Genomic DNA, 20,446 nt, shown 5'->3' with positions numbered 1-20,446 from the left:
CTCATGCAATGTGATACCAGTGTAGATTGCCAGGAATCGATAACCTTATTTTCTTTTCCTTTTTTTTTTGCTCACCACAGCTGCGCGCAATTATAGTTCCTGTCACGTGCGCTGCATAGAAGTTCCGAGTATATTCATTCTGGTAGTCGCAGATAAGGGACAAATAATTGGTGGTCTGACGAAGGCTGTGGATAGAGGCTGAGCTGCATGAAGCGAGTACATGCATGAGATCAGGCGCCCTTCGTCCGGTGGCGTTCCCTCAATGCACAGTGGTGATACGTTGGCGGTAGGTGAAATTTTGTGTCCAGACATTAACGCCCGCTGCGCAGCGAATCAACAAGCATTTAACTGGTGGCAGCAGTACCAACCGAATAGGAGCGAAGAAAGGCCGCTTGTTTTTCGTTCTGTCTTCTGTCTCATTCCTTCCTCCATGGCCCGGTGTTTCACATTCCTGATTAGGTTGGTTGACAGCCCTGCTTTTGAAAAATTGGCTGCGAGGAGACAACCGTACATCTCCTGTGTGAGTGCACTTCTTTTGCGATCGAAAGATATACGCTGCACTGTGATCTGGACAGACTCGATCCTCGTCGCTAATCAGAGGATAAGATCGTCGGACAGTGGCCACAGCAGTCAACTGTCATCAAGGACTGCCCCAAGCAGCACAGGTAATCGCGCCAATATTTTAAATATTAGCAAGTGCTGGTCCTATAAAGGACCAGCGTGAAACAATTCATTTCCACCTGTCCATCATTTCCAATATTGGGCCAATTACCTGTGCTGTTTGGGCAATGCACTGTTTTTCTACGTGAGGGCGACTGGTTTTAGTGAGATATTGTAACTATGCTCCTCGCCCCTCTGTTTCTCTTTTTAATCCCTTCATCCCTCTTCGCTAGTGAAGGCTAGCCAACTGGAACTCCCTTCTTGTGAACTTTCCTGCCTTCTAACTTTTGCTCTTTATCTCCCTCTCTTCGCAGCCTACTTGACTCGGCGGGTCAGTAGTTCCAGCTAGCCTATGACTACTGATCCCAAGGTCACAGGATCGAATCTCGGATGCGGCGACCGCGTTTCGATGGCGGTAAAATGTGAAAGACAGGTCATTTCGAGTGCAATGTCGCACCCGTAAAAGAACCCCAATTGGTCGAAATTTGCAGCCATACGCTACGACGTTCCTTATAGCCCACGTGTCGTGTTGGGATGTTCAAATCCCACAATTTCTTTTACTACCCGCCATCAACGTGGCCGCCGCAGCCGATGCAGTACGGTGCGGGCATGCACAGAATTCTGGTTATCATGCATAAAGGCTTCACAGAAGAAAAATTTCTTCAGTTGTGAAAACATGACCCATTCTTCGTTTGAAGTGGCTTTGTATATACCATGTGAGTCAAATAGTGACGGGAAAAAAATCTCCCTGAAAACTGTGGCCTGGAAACGCTTATGCACCCAGTGCTTGGAGTACAGACAAAACTGAACCCATTCACGCCTGCTGTAATTATGCATTGCTGTCGAGGTTTTGTTTTCATGATTTTAGGAAAAATGTCAGCATTGCTGGAGCGTTTGGAACTGTTTGCTGTGCCTGCCTTGGTGTCGAAGAATGCGCGGTGTTGGCCAGTGTACTTTTGCTGTCTGCTTTTCCTGTCTGTAGTAATCAGGTTTAGAGGGACGGGTTATAAGTACGGAATAATTTGCTACGAGTTGATAAAATGGTAATGCTCCGGCTTTTACCTCTATACGACCTGACGTAAAGCATGGCACTTTGGGGCTGAAGCGAGAGAAACATGTTTTGTATATATTTAGTCAGCAGGATGTGTGAGCTATGATTGAGGCATCGTTTCCTATCGCTTACCCCCGGTCGCTGACTGCAGAGTCGAATGTATTCAGACCATAGTGTGTATCACAAATTAAAGAAGTTGGAAATTCAATATTTTTGTTGTGTCGGTTGTGTTTCTCTTAGGAGCAAGCAGTTCCATATGCTACACTAGACGGAGAAATAGCCAACCCGGGTTAATACACATGCCTCTGTGTGCTACGTATATTAATGCCATAGATATTACACATTCCTAATGGCATACAACTGCAAATGTAAATTCTTATTTTTTTGACAGTTCAGCGTAGAGGCTTTCCTGGCCAGTGGCGAGTTCACCGACTTTGAGTTCGTGGTGCGTCCCGAAGATGATCCCGATGTACCGGAGCGGAAGTTCCGTGCTCACAAGTTGTTCTTAGCTATGAGGAACGAGGTTTTCTGTGCCATGTTCTACGGGGACCTCGCCGAAAAAGATCAAGTGGTCATCACGGACTGCTATCCGGACGGGTTTGATATACTTCTCAGGTGGGGGCAATTCTGCCTAGTCATGTGCCTCATTTGCTAACTGTGCTGGGAAAAATTGCTCTGTATATTTAGTTTTTTTAGTCGTGTGGCAGAAGTATTGTACTAAAACATTTTCTCAATACAAGCTGGAATAAATGTATTACGGACGAGTCTATTTTGAAATGGCAGGTCACTAAACAGAAAGCGTGCCAAAAATCCCACAGATAAATAAAATAAAGCCACGTATTAACTCATGATTTTATATTTTCATGTCATGAGTGAAATGTGTATACAAGAAACTTGATAACCATCATTGATAGCCACAGGTTTATGTTTTATGGCAGAGTATACAAAGGGCACAATTCAAAAGTGCAAACTTGACTTGTGGTCAAAGCATACAGTCCAGCAGGTGACATCATAGTAACTGAATACATTACAACCGTGTTAATGCGTACTCATTTCTAAGGTAATTCCAGTAGAGTTCATGTTTATTCCTGTGAAGTTCACTTGAATTGGTGAAGGACGTGTAGCAGGAAGCCACCTGATGGCATTTGATGGGCAGCACACAAGGAACCCTGAAATTGAACTTTATAGAAACTCTTTACATGGTGGAGAACACACAACGAGCATACAAACAAATTCAACGTCAGCGACTCAGGGCGGTATCCCAAAAATCGCGGCTAGTCTTATTCGCTCAAAGAAGCCTTACCAAAAACCTAAGCATGCTACGCAAGGTTTATTACACAGCGTGATTTTTCATTCTTATTTTTGAAGCCTTTAGGAATACTACAATGAAGTGAATGTTCGTTACTTAGCTATAGCTCCACCAGATTGAAGAGGAGGATGAGAAGGCATTGATGAATAGCAGGAATTAACATAGTTTATAAGCATAGAGTATAATGAGATAGTCTTTGCACTGGTTAAAATAGACAAAAAAAAGCATACATTCAGTCGTACAAAGGGGCACACGATTTATTGTAGACAAAAGTCACTGGGCATATCATGCTTAAAATAACGGAAAGTTGGGCCAGCTGGTTGTCCATATACGTAGTACCGGAAGACAACATTGACAGAAGATTCGTCCTTTCTTCCTGTTTTTTGTCTCGAGCTGTTATCTATAAGCATCATGGTGGTGGTTTCTGTCGCTCTGCAAATACTTCATTTCATTTCATTTTCATTTTTATTTGTTCTTCACAACATGACGTACACATTGTGAAAGGGGCCAAGAAGAAAAGCCGTTCCTTTACGGCTTGAAAAATCTTGGTCCCCCCTGGCATTGACGGCAACGAAGCAACACAATCCAGAAACAAATGTACAGAAAAAAAAAATATACAGAAATATACAGAGACAAACAAAATTATAACTTGGCATTTTTATGAAAGGTATGGCGACAAGCTCATGGAACGGTCGGGAAATAAAGACATGCAGTCATAATGAAACAGTGGCTAAATATCTGTACAAGGTGTTTTGTTTATGAAATGTGTGGTGTGTATTAGGGACATGCAAATTAATAAAACAACGCCTTCAGGTTCCGGAAATTTAGTCCTAAAATATCTGTTCCCGCTTTAATATGTTCATTTAGTAATCGAGGCAGGTTATTCCTAAGACTCTGAAACCCATAGTTCGTACGGCATTTTGGCACTTTCCAACGGTCTGTTGTCCTCGTATTGTAGGCCGCGTTGCCTATTAATTCTAAGTTCGATATGTCCAAAAGCAGCCTTTGATTTTCCTTGATGCTGAGTTTATATTTGCGTAGGAGTTTATAATGATACATTTTAGTTATTGGAATGACCTTAAGATTTCTGAAAATAAATTTACTTGAGTAAAACTTAGGCAAATTATTAATGATCCGTAAAACCTTTTTTTGCATCCTTAAAAGACTACTAAGGTTTTTGTCGGTCGTTGTGCCCCAGACTAAATGAGAATAGTTCATGTAAGAAGAAAATAAGGCATAATAAATGGCTAGTTTTGCAGACATTGGAAAGACATAACGATTTCGACTGAGTATACCTGTTATGGAACATAATTTCTGCAAAATATGGTTTACGTGGTCATCCCATTGCAACGTCTTGGAAAAGAAAACGCCCAATACCTTTATTATTTCGACGACCTCAATCCTTGTACCTCTAAACAGAAGATCGTAATCGGTAGATAGCTGCTTACCCTTAGGGTGAAAAATTACTGCTTTTGTTTTTTTTTGTATTAATATTCAATTGATTACTGTCTGTCCAAGCTTCCAACTTTTTTAAGGCTATGTTTCCTTTAACGAACGCGTCAGCACAAGAGGATGAAGGCACAAATATACTAGTGTCGTCTGCATATATAACAAACTTCAGGTCAGATGATATACATACTATATCATTAATGTATAAATTAAAGAGTAAGGGACCAAGAATACTTCCTTGAGGTACGCCTGCGACTATTGCTTTCTGACTAGATATTAAATGGCTTACTTGAACAAATTGTTTTCTGTGAGAGAGATAACTAATTAACATATTAAGTGCATGTCCTCTGATACCGTAGTGATGTAATTTATCAAAAAGAATAGAGTGATTAATGTTGTCAAAAGCCTGCGTAAAGTCAACAAAAATCCCCAGAACGTAGTTTTTATCCTCGAAGTTTTGCAAAATGTACTCTTTTTGATCAAGAATTGCCAGTTCTGTGGACCGATGTTTTTGGAAGCCATACTGCGATTTTGTGATTATATCATATTTGTGGCAGAAACGTGAAAGTTGTTTGAATAGGATTTTTTCCAGACCTTTAGAAAACACAGGCAATATTGATATGGGGCGGTAGTTCGAAACATCTCGGTTATCACCCTTTTTTTTGTATAGCGGAATCACTCGAGCCACTTGAATTTTTGTTGGATAAACTGCAGTTGAAAGGCAAAGATTATATATGTAGGTTAGTATGGGACTTATAACGTCAAGGACATATTTCACAGGACTAATTTGCACATCGTCAGCGTCGCAGCTACACGAATTTTTCAAATTTGCAAACACAGAGCAAACTTCTTGAATGTCGGTTGGTTCTAAGAAAAAAGTATTGGTGTTAGCTGTACTTTGCATTGTGTTGTTTCCTGAAGGGCGTGCAGTCACATTCCTGTTAAAGAACTCGTTAATAGCATTAACCATTGCGTCCCCTCTCAGCGTTTTTCCGTCATGTATAATCTCTACTACGGAATCTTTTTCCTGCCCACGTCCCATAAGAGCATTCATTTTACTCCATAATTCACTCATTCGACCTGAGCACATAGAAAAGTAACGAAAGTAGTAGGCGTCCCTGCACTTTTTCAGTTCTTTATTTAAAACATTACGAAAACGTTTAAAAGCTAGAAGGTCCGCCTCATTACGGGAATTCATAAATTATTTGAAAAGTCGATCTTTTTTATGGATTTTTTTATGAAGTTCACGGGTCATCCAAGGTTTTTTATAATTTTTGTTTTTTACACGTTCCTTACGAATGAAATGCTTTTTATAGATACATAAGAAACGACCCATAAACGCTTCATATGCAGCATTTGCATCAGCAATGTTCCGGATGTAGTCCCAGCTTGTAGTTTCTAACTCTGTACGGAAAGAGTCTAGTGTTTTCTGTGAAATCAACTGAGAAAACATCTCGTTACAACGAACTTCACGGGACCGCCGAATTTCAATCGTTATTTTGAAATATCGTAGTACTGAAAAACCATTATTTTCATGTCAGTAATGCATCACAAGAACTAAAATAAGGTACCTTTGCAGCAGATTTATGTGTTGGTAAGTAAATAATAAACGATAACGCTGGGCACAGTTTAACTACAATTTATTGCTTGAAAAAGTCTTATCTTCTTCTGGCGAGTAGACGACAAACGCTGCAGGACGAACGTCTCCACATCCTCGACCTTCCTGTGCACGTCATCGGGGACATCTTTGCAGCGCCCGAGGAATGATCGGGTCTTCTCTAGAAAGACTAGGACATCCGAGCTGGAAACAATCTCTTCCTCTTCGTGCGCTGATCCAGTGTTGGCATCGTCTTGCTCACGCACTTGATTCACGATGTCTTCGGTGGTGAGCTCCGCGGATGTAGCCGCCGCGCTGTCGCTATCCACATAATTCGAAAGTCGCTGTCCACGGTAGTTGCCCAGCCGCAGACGTTTTCTTGAGGGAGCCAGCTGCGACACTCGATGTAGTTTTACGATCTTGTCCCGATCTTGGAACATCGTTGCTATTGTTGACGGTGTAATGCCAAGCTCCCTGCACAAGTCCGCTTGCTTTTTTCCAGCAGCTGCGACAGAATGTCCGCTTTTTCTTTAAGCGAAAACTGGCGTCGCTTCTTTTTAACGCGGGGGCCAGGAGAACTCATTGTCAGCAAAGCTAATGCACAACACAATCACAGCGCCGATAACTTCGCAGATCCTAACGTTCGCTGTCGACGTGGTGACACTGCGCTGAATAGGCTTAAGACTGCTGCGCAGTACGTATGTGACCACACGCTGGGTGGATGATAATGGCCTTACCCTTTGTATCGGGCGGCAGCTCGCGCCGCCTCGCGTGATGGCGATACCGCTGGGGCTGTATCCGTTGCAACGAGTTCCCCAGCGCATAGCTGATGCTTCGGATGATGATGACAGGCGTCAGCTTCAGGGATTTGGTACGGAACTTCGTAATAACGAAGCGTTTTGCGACGAATGCGAGATTAAATTACATACGTTATTCTGAAATATTCGGTAATTTGAAATTCGTAGTACTGAAAGTTTTTTACATTGAAAGTATAGGCATTTTGGCGGGGATTTTAAAAAAATTCGTAAATCTGAAAATTTCGTTAATCTGATGTTCGTAGTAACGAGATTTTACTGTAAACGGATTAGTGTCAACCTTACAACATATTGCCATATGGTCACTAATGGAACAGGGAAGAATAGCTGTAGTGATGGACCCTATATCATAATTAGCTAGGAACAAGTCTATAGTAGTTTCTGAAGTAGGTGTCAACCGAGTAGCCATATTTATAAGGTTAGAGCAGGCATTGCTACTAAGCAGATTTTCAAATTCAACTTTTCTGGAGGTATTACATGACATGTCAATATTAAAGTCACCGCCAATAATGACATTATAATGATTTTCATTTACAAATGTTAACATATTGTCTAGGAACTCAAAAAAATCACACACATTGCCATCTGGAGGACGGTAGCATGCTGCAATAACGATATCTTTTGCCTGCACACACACAATTTCATAACTATCTGTAACAGCAGAGAAGTCTGCCAATGAACGGGCTTGTAAGGAGTTTTCTACAAGATGAGATACGCCCCCACCACGGCGCTTGGTTCTATGAACATAAAATGCTTTTATGGTAGGAAGGTAAAACGCATCCGTTTCATGAGCTTGCCAGGTCTCGGTAAACATAAGTACATTGAAGCAATTCTGTATTCTATTATATAAGCACTCAAGTTCAGCAGTTTTGTTTTGTAGAGACTGAACGTTTAAATGGAAACAACGCAGGAGAGTGTCTCTATTTCCATATTCTTTGGTTAGCTCATCCAAAGATATGTATCCCAAATGCGCCATTGAACTTGGAATTTAGACAGAACAAAGGCAACACAGCACAGACACAAGACTCAGGTGATCAGGTTTGAGAGATCACTTTCACATTTGATGACTACGGCGGAGTCCCCAGGCCTTCTGCGCACCAGGACCTTTCCGTTTGAGTGCCAGGCAAAGTCATAGTCATGCGATTTAGCCCATGCCTTGACAGCTACCAGGAGCGCTTTTGAACGCTTTGTCATGTTTTCTGTGATATACCTCTTTCCTTCGGAATCCCTCAGAGCTTTTCTTTTTTCCAACCATGCATCTCTTAGGTCCTGGCGCGCAAACCTCACGATCACGGCTTTTGTGTACCCGGGCTTCGCGGGCAGCCTATGAACAGCCAGAACGTCCTCCTTTACGAGTTGATGCATGTTCAACTCGTCCGCAAGTTCATTGACTTTAGCAAGGAGGTCTTCATCTTGAGATTCCGCTAGACCATGTATTTCAATGTTTAACCGCCTACTCCGCCACTCAAGCTCGTCAACATCCATTTGCAGTCGCGCCAGGCCCCCAATGTCTTCCTCTCTCTCAATTCGGTCAATTCGTGCCTTAATGTCTTTTATTTCCTTTCGCTGTTGCTTTAACTTTTCTTGCACTGCATCGAACTGGTTCGATAACATCTGGATCGATTGTTCAATGCCATCTACTTTGTCTGTTAGTGGGAGAAGGGATGACAATTTCCGGTTGATCTCTAATACGAGGGGCTTTAGTTCAGCGTCCTCCTTTCCAAAAGCCACGGGACCGTCGTCCCGAGCGCCACTTGGCCTGCACATTGCACATTTCCAGGACTTTTTGCTTTTTTTAGAGTTGAACACTTCTTCAGTCATACCAGAACACTCAACAGCATGAAAATGAAATTTGCAGTCACAGCAAACTATTGAAGGCTCGTCATCACGAAGCGCCACGCGACAAGTACAGCACCGAGGCATGGCTCGCAGTTAAAGCACTGAACACTGTAGCAAGTTGGCAGCAACGGCAGCAAAAGCGCGTGATAACCGCGTGGTAAAGATAAGTGACGGTCACCAACCTGCATGTGCAGAAGAGCGGCGTTACGGACGTGTTGCTCGAGCTGCCGTCGCTGCCAAAATGCGTGACGAAACACGCCCCCCTGTAGCAGTCCGGAACACAGATGTCTCTGCTGGTGACGAAATGGTTGCCAGGAGCGGTCGCAGACGCGCCGCCGAATGGTCCGGAATGGTCCGGAACGTTGAGAACGGTGGCTGGCAAACAAAATCACTGTCCAGTCTTCGGCATAAAAGGCTTGCAAAAGCACGAAGGTGGGTAGGCAGCCGCAAGAATTTCCGGCTGGCACCGATCAACCTGCATGTGCAGAAGAGCGGCGTTACGGACGTGTTGCTCGAGCTGCCGTCGCTGCCAAAATGCTTAAATAACGTTTGGAGTCATTTTGTAGACCCATTGATTGATCAAAAGGCAGCTTATCAGGATCGTATGCACGTGCATATTTCACAACATTTGTTATGTTTGTATTTTTATTTTCGTCACAGTTGTATAGTTTATTATACTGTATGTGTATTGATTGCCAAGTGGAGAATGTAGCGTTCCATGCTGATCTGTTCGCCACCCTTGCCAAGAAGGGCAGGAGCCTTGTCAAGCTACTATGGCAATAGACTTTTGTTCTTGCCCCTAGTTTTTTTTTCCACCAGCTTTTAGGCGAAAGAAGATACTACGTTAAGATGTTTTGATTTGATTTGAATCATATAGCTTGGATTAGACCTTAGCGGGAAATTAAGAGTCCGCCGTTCGCCACCCGTGGACAGAGTATTGCCAAAAGTGCATTAAGCTTCGAGTCAAAGTGGCGTTACTTGCTGTTTACGGGCCCGCAAAACAGGTGGCTTTCCCGTCGGCGACAGGCATCCAGGAAGGGGAGATCGACATATAGTATGTGGTCTCCCTTTGATGTTAAGTGCGTGTAGCAGCTGGCCATAACAGAACACTCAGAACGCTTAGATTACAATCCCGTGCCCTTTGTAGCCTTAATGAAGAGACGCGCCAGGTTCACTAAATGCGTTTCGAGAATCGAAGCTCGTCTCTGTGTTCGTTCAGGAACTAGCGAATTTACAGTCTGTCGAAAACTCTAAAAGCCCACTTTGGAGCAGTATGTCGGTTTGTGTCTTCTCTATGTGCTTGTTACAGAAAGCATCGGTATATCAGGCCAAAAGCATCTCGAAGGACAGCCATTTGGCACAAATTAATAATGTCGCATTTCGACAGAAATGCAGTGGACCATTATCGAAGCATCTCTAGTTTATTGACCACTGGAGATGATGCCGACACCCACTATTCCTACAGGATGGACATAAGTTTTTGCATTATCTGCTTTGTGCAACATGCAGTTCATCAAATTGGCATTGCCTAAATTCGTGCCAGTTGAAATCCTTTGAAGGTGATCTGCAAAACAGACTGTTAATTTGGTATTATCTGATTCTAAGATATTTACAAAACCTTGCCACTGTCTGAGCTTGCAGAGCTTCTTGAACGAACTGGTAAGTCTTAGTGAAGCACATTATCTTCCATTGCTGCTTTCTGCCACGTAAGGAGTGCTGATCGTAAATATAAGGCTGGAACAAAAAGTGCTGTGCATGAGCTCATGGGGAGAACACACAAAATGTTAGTTTTTATCCCAGCGGCAAAAATCTGTTACTTTGACATATAACGGAACCGTAAGTTTTGAGCCTCCAAATAACCTGTCTCATGTCCATGCGGGTGTGCAAAAAAAGGGCAGCATGGAAACCGTCGAGACCCAAAAAACGTGCAGTTATGCGCGAAGGCATTTATATTAGCTGCAAGAAAATACTAGTATGTGACAGACCGCAAAATTGAGGTTAGACATACGACTGCCAGCCAAGGGGTGATCTTAACACAAGACATAGCAAGCACAAGTTCCCAAAAAGTACAGCCTTTGTCAAAAGCTTTCAGCCCATAAGTTTTCTTTGTAATGCCTATTGTAGAGCTTCTATACATTCCTGGATGTCACACCCACTGTAGGGGGCAAGACTGTATATCTGCTTACCTTCAGGAGATTTGGAAGGATGTGGATACAATACGAGCCACACAGTGTGGCTCAGAAGCAAAGAGCTATGGCTCTAAACTATTGACAGACTATATGTATTCTTCTCACTTATAAGCACATTGCCATGACCGCTATTGTACGCCACTACTGAATTATACTATCACGTTCTGTAAGAGATGATAAGAAATTCGCTGAAGGACATTACATTAGAAAAACAGGGACTTAGTGTATCGGTCTGCCATTCATTTATGTGCACAGAGTAGTTCTGGCTCATCAATAGCGCAAAGTTTTGTGACCACAGACTCGATTTTATTTCGGAGAGTGTATATGTGGAACCATTTCTTTCTTTGAATGTATTGGAGTTGCCACTTGTCATTCGTTTCAAGCTCTTTTTGTTCTGTATTGCACTATCGCTGTGATGCCTTTCTATTTTCTGTGTGAAAACAATAATAGTAATAGAACAATCAAGCAATGAGGCTTTCTTAAAAAAACCGGCTGGGGAGGCAGAGTGCAGTTGTGTCTCTTGTATTTTTTTCTGAGCAGTTTCATCATGACGCATGAATGAAGCAGAACCCTCCCCCCACAAGAAAAGAAAAAAACCTTTACCTCCATAAGAGAAACCAGTGGAATTTTGCTATTGCACTTCGTAATTTATGCTTGCAGATCTTAGGAAGATTATGGTGCAAGAAATGTTTTCCTCAAATTGCTAGTGTTGTATAATATATTTTCTTTGTAACGTCTGCATCCCTTTTGAGTCGAGGACTCAAGCAATGCTTAGCAGACAAGTACTCAAATTATACAGGACCCCATGGTTGCTGGCTAAAGTAGAACTGTCTACTGGCTTTTATGTCCAATATGCTGTACGTGCTCGCATGCATTGCCTCATGAACAGAGCAGAAGCTTTGCGGCGCCGCATTGTTTAAGATCAGGGTGCCAATACATTTCTCTACACAAGCGTGACACAGAGTAAACTTAAAAGTAAGCGCTGTTTTGAATGCTTTTCACCGTTCGTTAACAACAACACAGGTATCTCTACTCGGGGAAGCCCAAGCTGAAGACCATCAGCGACGCACTGCATGCCAGGTTCGCCGCCAAAAAATACCTCGTTCCTCAGCTGGCAGACGCCTGCAGTGCATACATTGAGAAGAACCTCAAGGCTGACCAACTGTGTTCATTCATAGATTACTACATGCGGAGCCGCGAAGCAGACATGGACAACATTGTACAAACTCTTCTGACGTCGTCCAATTCCCCAGCCGTGTTGACCTCACAGGAATTCAACGGTGCGTTGGAGGACACTGTTCTCTATATTGTGGACAATATCAAGAAGGTCTCTGAAGGCAGCGTCTCGAAAGCCGTTTTCGGCTGGGCCCAAGAACAGTGCGTCAGGAGCCTCGGTTCGGATACTCAACTCGAGTTGAAGACAGTGATGCGTCCCTTCTTTCCAAAACTGCGATTTCTGACCATGACGCCGGAGGAGTTTGTAGTGGGACCAGGGTCTTGGGGCGTGCTAGAAGACACCGAGAACCTTTCACTGCTGCGAAACATTGTGAAATACGGATCACAGCCTCTGCCTGAGGGGTTCTGCACTGTCACTGATGATCGCATGTAGTCATGGTGGATGAAGGCTGTGAAGAATTTTTTGGGTTGTGTTTGTGCACTAGATAAACTATCTACCTTTAGCAGATTTTTCTTGTTATGCTGTCTAATTATAGCGCGACTAGATAACAGTAGGCGATATACAGCAGTCTATTTCACGTCAGTAAAAGGTAGCCTGAAGTTATCAGGCGCCTAAAGTAAAGGTTATTGTATAACCGTATAGAGTGGTGTTTCCAAAACGAAACAAGGCGCACACTTTTCTAGTAAGTATAGAGACAAGTTTTAAACAAGTGCCTAAAAATGTAAAGCGAAAAAGTGCAAAATGTAAAAAAAGAAATAAAAGCATGCACATTGGAACAGAGTGTTGTCTCTAGTACTGTGTGAACGAGTAACACAACTCATTCCACTCTACGCCTCAAGCGATACTGGTTACCTTCAGTGCCCTTGTTCCAGAGATATAAATAGGGGTTCTTCGGAACTCCACAAATTATAAAAGGACATAATGTCATGAAAAAGGAATCACATGTGCGCTATAGTTTGTATCATATTTTGTCATATTTCAATGTCAAATTGACACGGAATTCGTGTTTATGTAATACAAGGAAATCTAAGGCTATAGTTAGTAGCTGAAACTTAAAGTACCTCTGAAATCGGAGGATGGTTCTTGTATCATTGCTTTGTGTGCTTTCTATATGATGTATTTGTTTCAATGAGGGATAATTTGATGAAACAACGAAAAAAAAACGTATATTGAATGAAAAAATGACAAATTGTTGACATTTGATTCAGATTGAATGCACGGGCTTTATTGTGTTTTGGCAAAGACTTTTGACTGCTTTTACGTTCATGAATGACTGGACAGAGGCACAGGCATGGTGCCTTACTCAAATTTGTCTTTTTTTAGCATACACGCGAAGGACGATGTTGCTGGAGCCAGAACTTCTAGACCGCGCTGCGTAGAAGCCCTAGAAAAAAATTCTAATAGAAGTTTGTATTAGTCTAACACCTTTTTGTATTTGATGTATGAGTTCCTATATTAGTCAAATGCACTTTGGTATTTGAAGGGGTGCGGCGGCAATACCAGGATGAGGGCTTCAAACCCTTTTGTTTTCTTTACCCAGGATTTTCTTGTATTGCTTCCTCTACTGGTGGGGCAGCCGCCGGCATTACGCTGCGCATCGTTATCGGGCGGTACGGCTGCTTGCATCGATCCTGTCATCACTTCAAGTATTTCAAGATTCCGAGAGGCCGTATTCCAAGATTTCTACTGCAGCCTTCCCAGCGGCGCCACTGCTTCGTCGACGGAAGCAGCAGAAGCATCGGCAGCAGCATCACCAGACTGTATAAAAGAGGGGTGCCACGAAGCACGCGACAGTGGGCGCAGCGGCAATACCAGGATGAGGGCTTCAGACCTTTTTGTCTTCTTTACCCAGGTTTTTCTCGGATTGCTTCCTCTACTGGTGGGGCAGCCGCCGACGTTACGCTGCGCATCGTTATCGGGCAGTACGGCTGCTTGCATCGATCCCGTCATCACTTCAAGTATGTCAAGGTTCCAAGAAGAGGCCGTATTCCAAGATTTCTACCACAGCCTTCCCAGCGGCGCCACTGCTTCGTCGACGGAAGCGGCAGAAGCATCGGCAGCTGCATCGCCGGACTGTATAAAAGAGGGGTGCCACGAAGCACGCGACAGTGGGCGCAGCGGCAATACCAGGATGAGGGCTTCAAACCCTTTTGTCTTCTTTACCCAGGTGAGCAAACGCTATGGAAAATGCTTTCGTAGCAATAATGCTTGCCTTCTTTTGCTGCCGTGCCCACGGCCCGTACTTGATGTGTAGTTTAAGTGTTTCACTGCGATTCTTGTTGCTCCTGGGGTGCGATATCGAGGCAAACCCCGGACCAGACAATTCGATTTCGGAGCAATTGAAGTTGATTGCAGCAGACATACAGGAAATAAAGAAAGGAAAAAATGTAACGAACCAGAAGCTCAACATTATTGAAAAGAAGCTGGAAGAAATAGGAAGCCGTAAGGAAAGTCATGGAATAGGAAAAAAAATGTAACTGAATTGGAGCAAAAGCTGTCCTTAATGACAAAAAAAAGATTGATGATTTAGAAAATAGAAGCCGACGATCGAACCTGATAGTTTTGGCATAGTGGAACAAGAAGCAGAATCTGACGAATAACTTAAGACTATTGTAACAAAAGTTACTCTTGAAGATAAGCTGAACGTGACAATTTCAGGTATTGAAAGAATACATTGGCTCGGTAGACGAAAGGCAGACAATGGAGGCAAGGATAGACCTGTGATCTTTAGGTTACTAGACTACCGTGATAAAGTGAACATTTTAAAGCAGTGTTCTAAACTTAAACGGTCTACCTATTCAATCAGCGAAGATTTTTCACAAAGTGTCCGAGAGGTAAGGAAAAAGCTGTGGAATCGAACCAAAGAAAATCGTGACAGGAAAAAGAAAGTGAGGCTGACGTATGATAAAGTCCTAATAAATGGTTGTCTTTTCACCTCGGACAATGATAGCAATGACATCGTTGAACTAGGATCAAAAAACGAAGAAAGCGAAGTAGAGCACAGTGTGGAACCATGGACCACTCTGTCAGGGCGCCGCAAACATTGATCAATGTAGAAGTGCGCAGCCTTATCAACCAGCCTTATGAAATCACCATGAATGAAGTAAAATGTAATGAAATATTAACAAACACTTTTTTTCGTTGTCTCCATGTGAATTCGCGGTCTGCCGTAAATAAAACTGCTGATCTTGAGTACCTGTTTAATAAACTAGATACATTTGAAGTGTTTATGATTACGGAAACATGGTACTCCTGCGTTGAAGAAGTGATTAATATGCCCGGATGCAACTCGTTTTTCATGAACAGATTGTTAAATCGTGGTGGCAGTGTTTGTGCTTTATTAAAGAAGTGTATAAATTGTGACCTAGTATCAAGATTTTGTTGTCACTTGTGACTACGAAATGGTTTGCTTAAATTTTGACCGCACTATTATTACAGTTTGTTACCGCCCTCTTGATGGCCGAATTGCAGGATTCTTTTCTTTCGTTGACATATTTTTGAATTTTGTGAACTCTAACAACTTCAGTGTCATTCTAGGCGGCGATTTTAATGTAAATATGCTTTCCGATAGCAGCACATCAAAAGATTTGATTCTGCTGCTTTCTGCAAATGGCTGCATTAACACAATTGATACACCTACTAGAGTTACTATGCATACAAAATCACTTATTGACCCTTTTATTACTAATTTTGATCAAAAAAGCGCATTGCGTCCGCTGTCTTTCATCATGACATTAGTGACCATTTCCCAATGCTGCTAGAGGTGAAATCAGGCATGAAGAAAAAACCAGCACGTGCTTGCTTTCATCAAGCGATAACTGAGGAAAACCTTGCTTCTTTCAGACAGGCTGTTTTTTCAGATATAACCTGGTCTGACGGGCTCTCTATGGCAGACGTCGACGCAGCTTATGATAGCTTTCTTGATAAATTTAGAGTGCTTTACACCGAACATTTTCCATACAAGGCGCACGTAGCACCTCGAAAAGGGCGCAAGGAGTGGATGACGTCACAATTGCTCAAAGAGATACAATCTAAAGAAAAAATGTACCAAGACTTCATTAAAACAAGTGATCCCGAAATATTAGCAAGATACAAAGTCCTCAGAAATAAGCTAAACAAATGATTAAGGCGTACTAGGGCTTTGTATTACTACGGAAAATTCGAATCATGCGACGGTGATTCCCGAAAGTTATGGAACCAGATTAACAACCTTGTTTTACGTACACCGCAGCCTAGCTCTCCTCAAGAAGTACTTATTAAAGAGTGAAGTGTAAATAGGCAGGAACTAGCAGAGGCGTTCAATCAATATTTCGTTACCCGAGAATGCCAAAGTTCGTCATACATGTCATATGATACTCTCATCAGGCAAAGCAGCGATTCTATGTATTTAAGTCCAACTACATGTTCTGAAGTATTCACTGCATTTTTTAACATGAAGAACAGCAGATGCCATGATGCGGATGTTGTACTGATATGGCCTGTGAAGCATGTGTTAGATATTCTAGCTCCAATTTTAGCACATATATTTAGTTTAAGTTTTGAATGCGGAATGTTTCCACGCCTAATGCAAATTGCTAAAGTGACTGCTTTGTATAAGAAAGGAGATAAGCTTTGTGTTTCAAATTACAGGCCAGTTTCCGTGCTGCCAATCTTTTCTAAAGGACTGGAAAAAATTATCCACACGCAAATATCATGCTTTTGTGACAAACACCAAATAATAACAGACTCGCAGTTTGGTTTTATCAAACACAAATCAACCGAGACAGTATTACTAAGCCAAAAAGAGTATATCTTACGGTGTTTCGAGGAAAGAAAACTTGCCCTTGGTGTTTTTATAGATTTTTCGCAGGCTTTCGACTACATCATTTATAATATATTTTTGGCAGAACTGTACGACTATGGCTTTAGGGGTCATGCTCATGTGCTTCTTTCGTCATATCTTGAACACCGCTTTCAATTTATAAGTATTAATAGCTGTCAATCCTCAGTAAAAAAAAGTTACTGCTGGCGTACCTCAGGGAAGTATCCTTGGACCGCTTCTTTTTAACCTATATATAAATGATATCGTTAATCAATGCCTGCATGCGAAGTGTGTTATGTATGCAGATGACGTCTCACTGTTCTTCTCATCAAGCATATGTGGAGATAAGATAAACGAGGCAAATAGGACACTAAGTGCGCTCCATCAATGGTCCCTTAATAACCAGTTGAAAATTAATGTAACTAAAACTAAGGCTATTATATTCAGACCAAAAAATAAAAACATTATTCTACCATGCGATCTTAATCCAGCAAACAACGTACCTCCCCAGGTGCGCCCAGAAAGGATGGAATGTCCCAGTCCCAGTAAAACATTTATCGAACATTTCCAGGCCATAGAGGCAGGACACAGAAACACAAGCAAAAGGGAAGTGCGCCCACTAATGTCCTAGAAACATTTTTTCGAGGGTGTTAAGCAGAAACAAAAACAAATCTTAGCATTTTGGTCCCAGAAAGGAAACTGGGAGCATGTTTTTGGGACCAATGCTTTTCAACAAAAAATACAAATTGACACCTCGCTTCCTTTTCTTTCTCCCTCGCGGCAAAAGCTACGGGGAGAGAAGGTTTTGCTCTTGCACTCGCCGTTTTGAGAGATCAAGCAGTTTTGTTCGAACAGCCGAAGGAAGCGCATTTTACCCCGCATCTCTCTCGTGGGCCGTCGGCTCCATGCTGCAGGCACGCAGGCGACGGCTTTTTCATTGCACTGCCGGGAGCGGCGGTCACCAATGTGCCAGTCTTCTATAGTGTTTCCAACTTCAGCACGTTGCGGCGGTCTCTGCAGGCAACTCCAACTACCAGCAGTCCTCGTTGCGCCGCTGTGTAGCAGAGGCGCAGTAATTGCCTCCCATCGCTCGTCCGGCTTCCTCGCTGGACGGAAGCCATCTTGCGCACACGTATTCGCGCAGCCCCTAGCCGCTCGCACGTAAGCCTCAGCGCGCGGCAGCCCTTGCTCTCATCACTGGGCTGTCGTGAACATCGTAGCTGCGGATTCATGGCAGCTTTCCCGCGCACCTCAGCGTGCTCATATAATTCCTTTTGGAACTGATGCAGCGGCGCGCGGCGCATCGCGTCTTTTGCGCAGCTTCACGGCCCTACACCATAATGGCGCTCTTACAGGCGTCGTTCGCGGCAGCGGATTTCAAGGCAATGGGCGACTCCTAGGGCGCTCTCTGCATCCCTCAGCGCCTCCGACGACTGTGGCGTGTTGTAGGTGGCAGCGTGGCCGTCCACTGCAGTCATAGGCGGGAGAGATCTTCGGAAGCCCACCAGACTCTTGCTGCGAGTGCCCAAGGATTAACCTGCTCTACCTAAATTGCCGTCCTGTCGCAGCGGTATAGTTTGTGTTGTGTTTGCGTCGCTGACTTTCAACCCACCCCCACCGGATTACTTGTGCCTTGATCTCGTTGATCTCGCCTCCCACTCCGTATTGTGCCGCACGCGCGGTCTGCTATACCATGGGTGCGGCGCGCCAGGGCTCCTACCTCAAGACGTCCCCCCTTTCCATCCGGCTCCAAGCAGTCTTATCTCCACACTTAATCACAAGAAAATAAAACGGGGGTGTAACGAGGATGTAAGGCGTATGTTTGAGTGTTCGCTGAGCCGCGAGAAGGCGCAGGACAGAAGGCGGCGTTGAATTCATGTTTATAGTTGCAGCATTTTATTTCATCCCCGAGTTTCCGTTGGCAATGTCGTCAAGGTATGTTGGTTTATGCTCGTTTTTTATTTTCGCCTGGAAGAATTAATTTTTTTTCCTGTTTTGGTAACACGCTCAAGCTTACTCCGAGGCTCGTGCGAGAGGCAAAGCCAGAGGGAGGTTTCACCCTGCAGAATATCCCTGACCTGAAACCGCGTATCTGTATCGTACGCCTATATTGTCTTTTCTTTTGGCACCAAGATTGCTCTTTACATGCGTTTGCTTTTGCGTGTGCATATATGCTTTTGTACCCTTTAGAATGTTTGCTTAAGGTGCATCAACTTTCAGCCTGTATTATGTTTTTATTGCTTTATTTCTTCAGATTTCTCAGAGCTAGAGAATTTAGCCATTATATGCTGGTGCCGTAGTGCTCCGTGCATTGTGTGTTAAATGGTGCATACATATGCGTCTCCTGTTTGTACTCATTTAAATGCAAAGAGCACATCTAATAAACTGAAATTACATCTGTGTTGCGCTGCTATTTCCTGTTATATGGGCGGGATCGGGCGACTCTTTGAATTCATATTTCCTTTGTGTGTAAAATTTTGGCGTATTTCATGTTCTTGTGGCGGGAGCAGCGCAGAACGAAACAAAGAATAGAGAAGCGGCAATCAACGCTGACTAACAACCACATTTTTAATCCACGTTCGATCGAATATATACATGTTGCTCGTGCAATAAGGAAAGGACAGAAGCATGACAAACGCATAAGATTAGAGATGGGTCGCTCAGGAGTGAGCCGGATCTTCTGAGCCGCTCTTTTAAAAGAGCGGGTGAGCCGTGGCTCAGTAAAAGTGAGCGGCGGTTCTTTTGGAGATCCGGCTCACTGATCCATAGGACCGTAGTCCCGCGTAGTGATCCGTGCCGAACGGCGAACTGTCTGTTCCGTCAGAGCTGTGTCGCTGGGTCTTCTGCCGGGTGCGATTTGCGCGCCATCTGTTAGCAGTGCGAGAAAGCTGGTTTGTCGTTCAGTTAGCCGTGTCGAACCGTCCGTCAGAGCTGCTGGGTTAGGGCCGTTGTACGATCGTTTTGGAGCGCCTTCCGCCTCGTCCGTTTCGGGAGCGGTCCGCCAGTTTTCGGCCGCCAGGCGGACGTGAGGCGGAAAGGTGTTGTACGATCACTTTGGCGCTTGCGAGCCAGGCGGATGGTCCCAGCATGCCGATTGGCGCGCCGGGCATATCCGTCTGTCCAATAGCCTTCTCCGGCTGGTGGCAACCTAGCCGGCGCGAGCGCACCGCCAGCATCGCTCCACGCGCCGAAACGGGCTCCCGTATCCCAAGGGGCAGATCGGTATGCGCCCGACTACCTTCTCCCTTGCCTCCTTTCCCGCCCCCCTCTCCAAACCCCGATATCCCTGCACACTGCGCTCCCCCCCCCTTCCCTACCTACTTCCCGTACGAGCGCCCCCCCCCCCCCCATATTAACCTCTTTTCGTGGTCACGTGGTACTTTTTTGCGTTCCTCGGCGACCTGCACCTAGGCCTAGTAGGCTGCGCTTCGGCATTCGGCTTCGGCATTTCGGCTGAAATAAAAAATATAGCAATTCTTATGCAGCGAAGAACGAAACGAAATGCCAACTATTTCGCCAACAGAGTTGCGTGCACCGACCTGCTCAGCCACACCTACAA

At 43.9% G+C, this 20,446-nt stretch overlaps 1 protein-coding gene across 4 annotated transcripts in view; it reads left to right on the top strand.

Annotated features, from left to right (window-relative positions):
- The window catches only part of LOC144132466 (BTB/POZ domain-containing protein 6-A-like), a 32,144-nt gene extending 18,899 nt beyond the window's left edge, over positions 1 to 13,245 (top strand). Inside the window, exons 1-3 of one of the 4 annotated variants that reach the window (XM_077664897.1) lie at positions 154 to 286; positions 2,103 to 2,326; positions 11,933 to 13,244. In XM_077664897.1, the coding sequence (XP_077521023.1) occupies positions 221 to 286; positions 2,103 to 2,326; positions 11,933 to 12,518 (876 nt within the window). In that variant the 5' untranslated portion in view covers positions 154 to 220 and the 3' untranslated portion in view covers positions 12,519 to 13,244. The other 3 variants (XM_077664894.1, XM_077664895.1, XM_077664896.1) reach the window with 3 other exon arrangements.
- The last annotated feature ends 7,201 nt before the right edge of the window (positions 13,246 to 20,446 follow it).

The sequence above is a fragment of the Amblyomma americanum genome, chromosome 5 (genome assembly GCF_052857255.1).
Source record: "Amblyomma americanum isolate KBUSLIRL-KWMA chromosome 5, ASM5285725v1, whole genome shotgun sequence".
Lineage (NCBI taxonomy): Eukaryota > Metazoa > Arthropoda > Arachnida > Ixodida > Ixodidae > Amblyomma > Amblyomma americanum.
The sequence above is the reverse complement of the archived record's forward strand: the minus strand, read 5'-3'. Positions and strand labels throughout refer to the sequence as shown.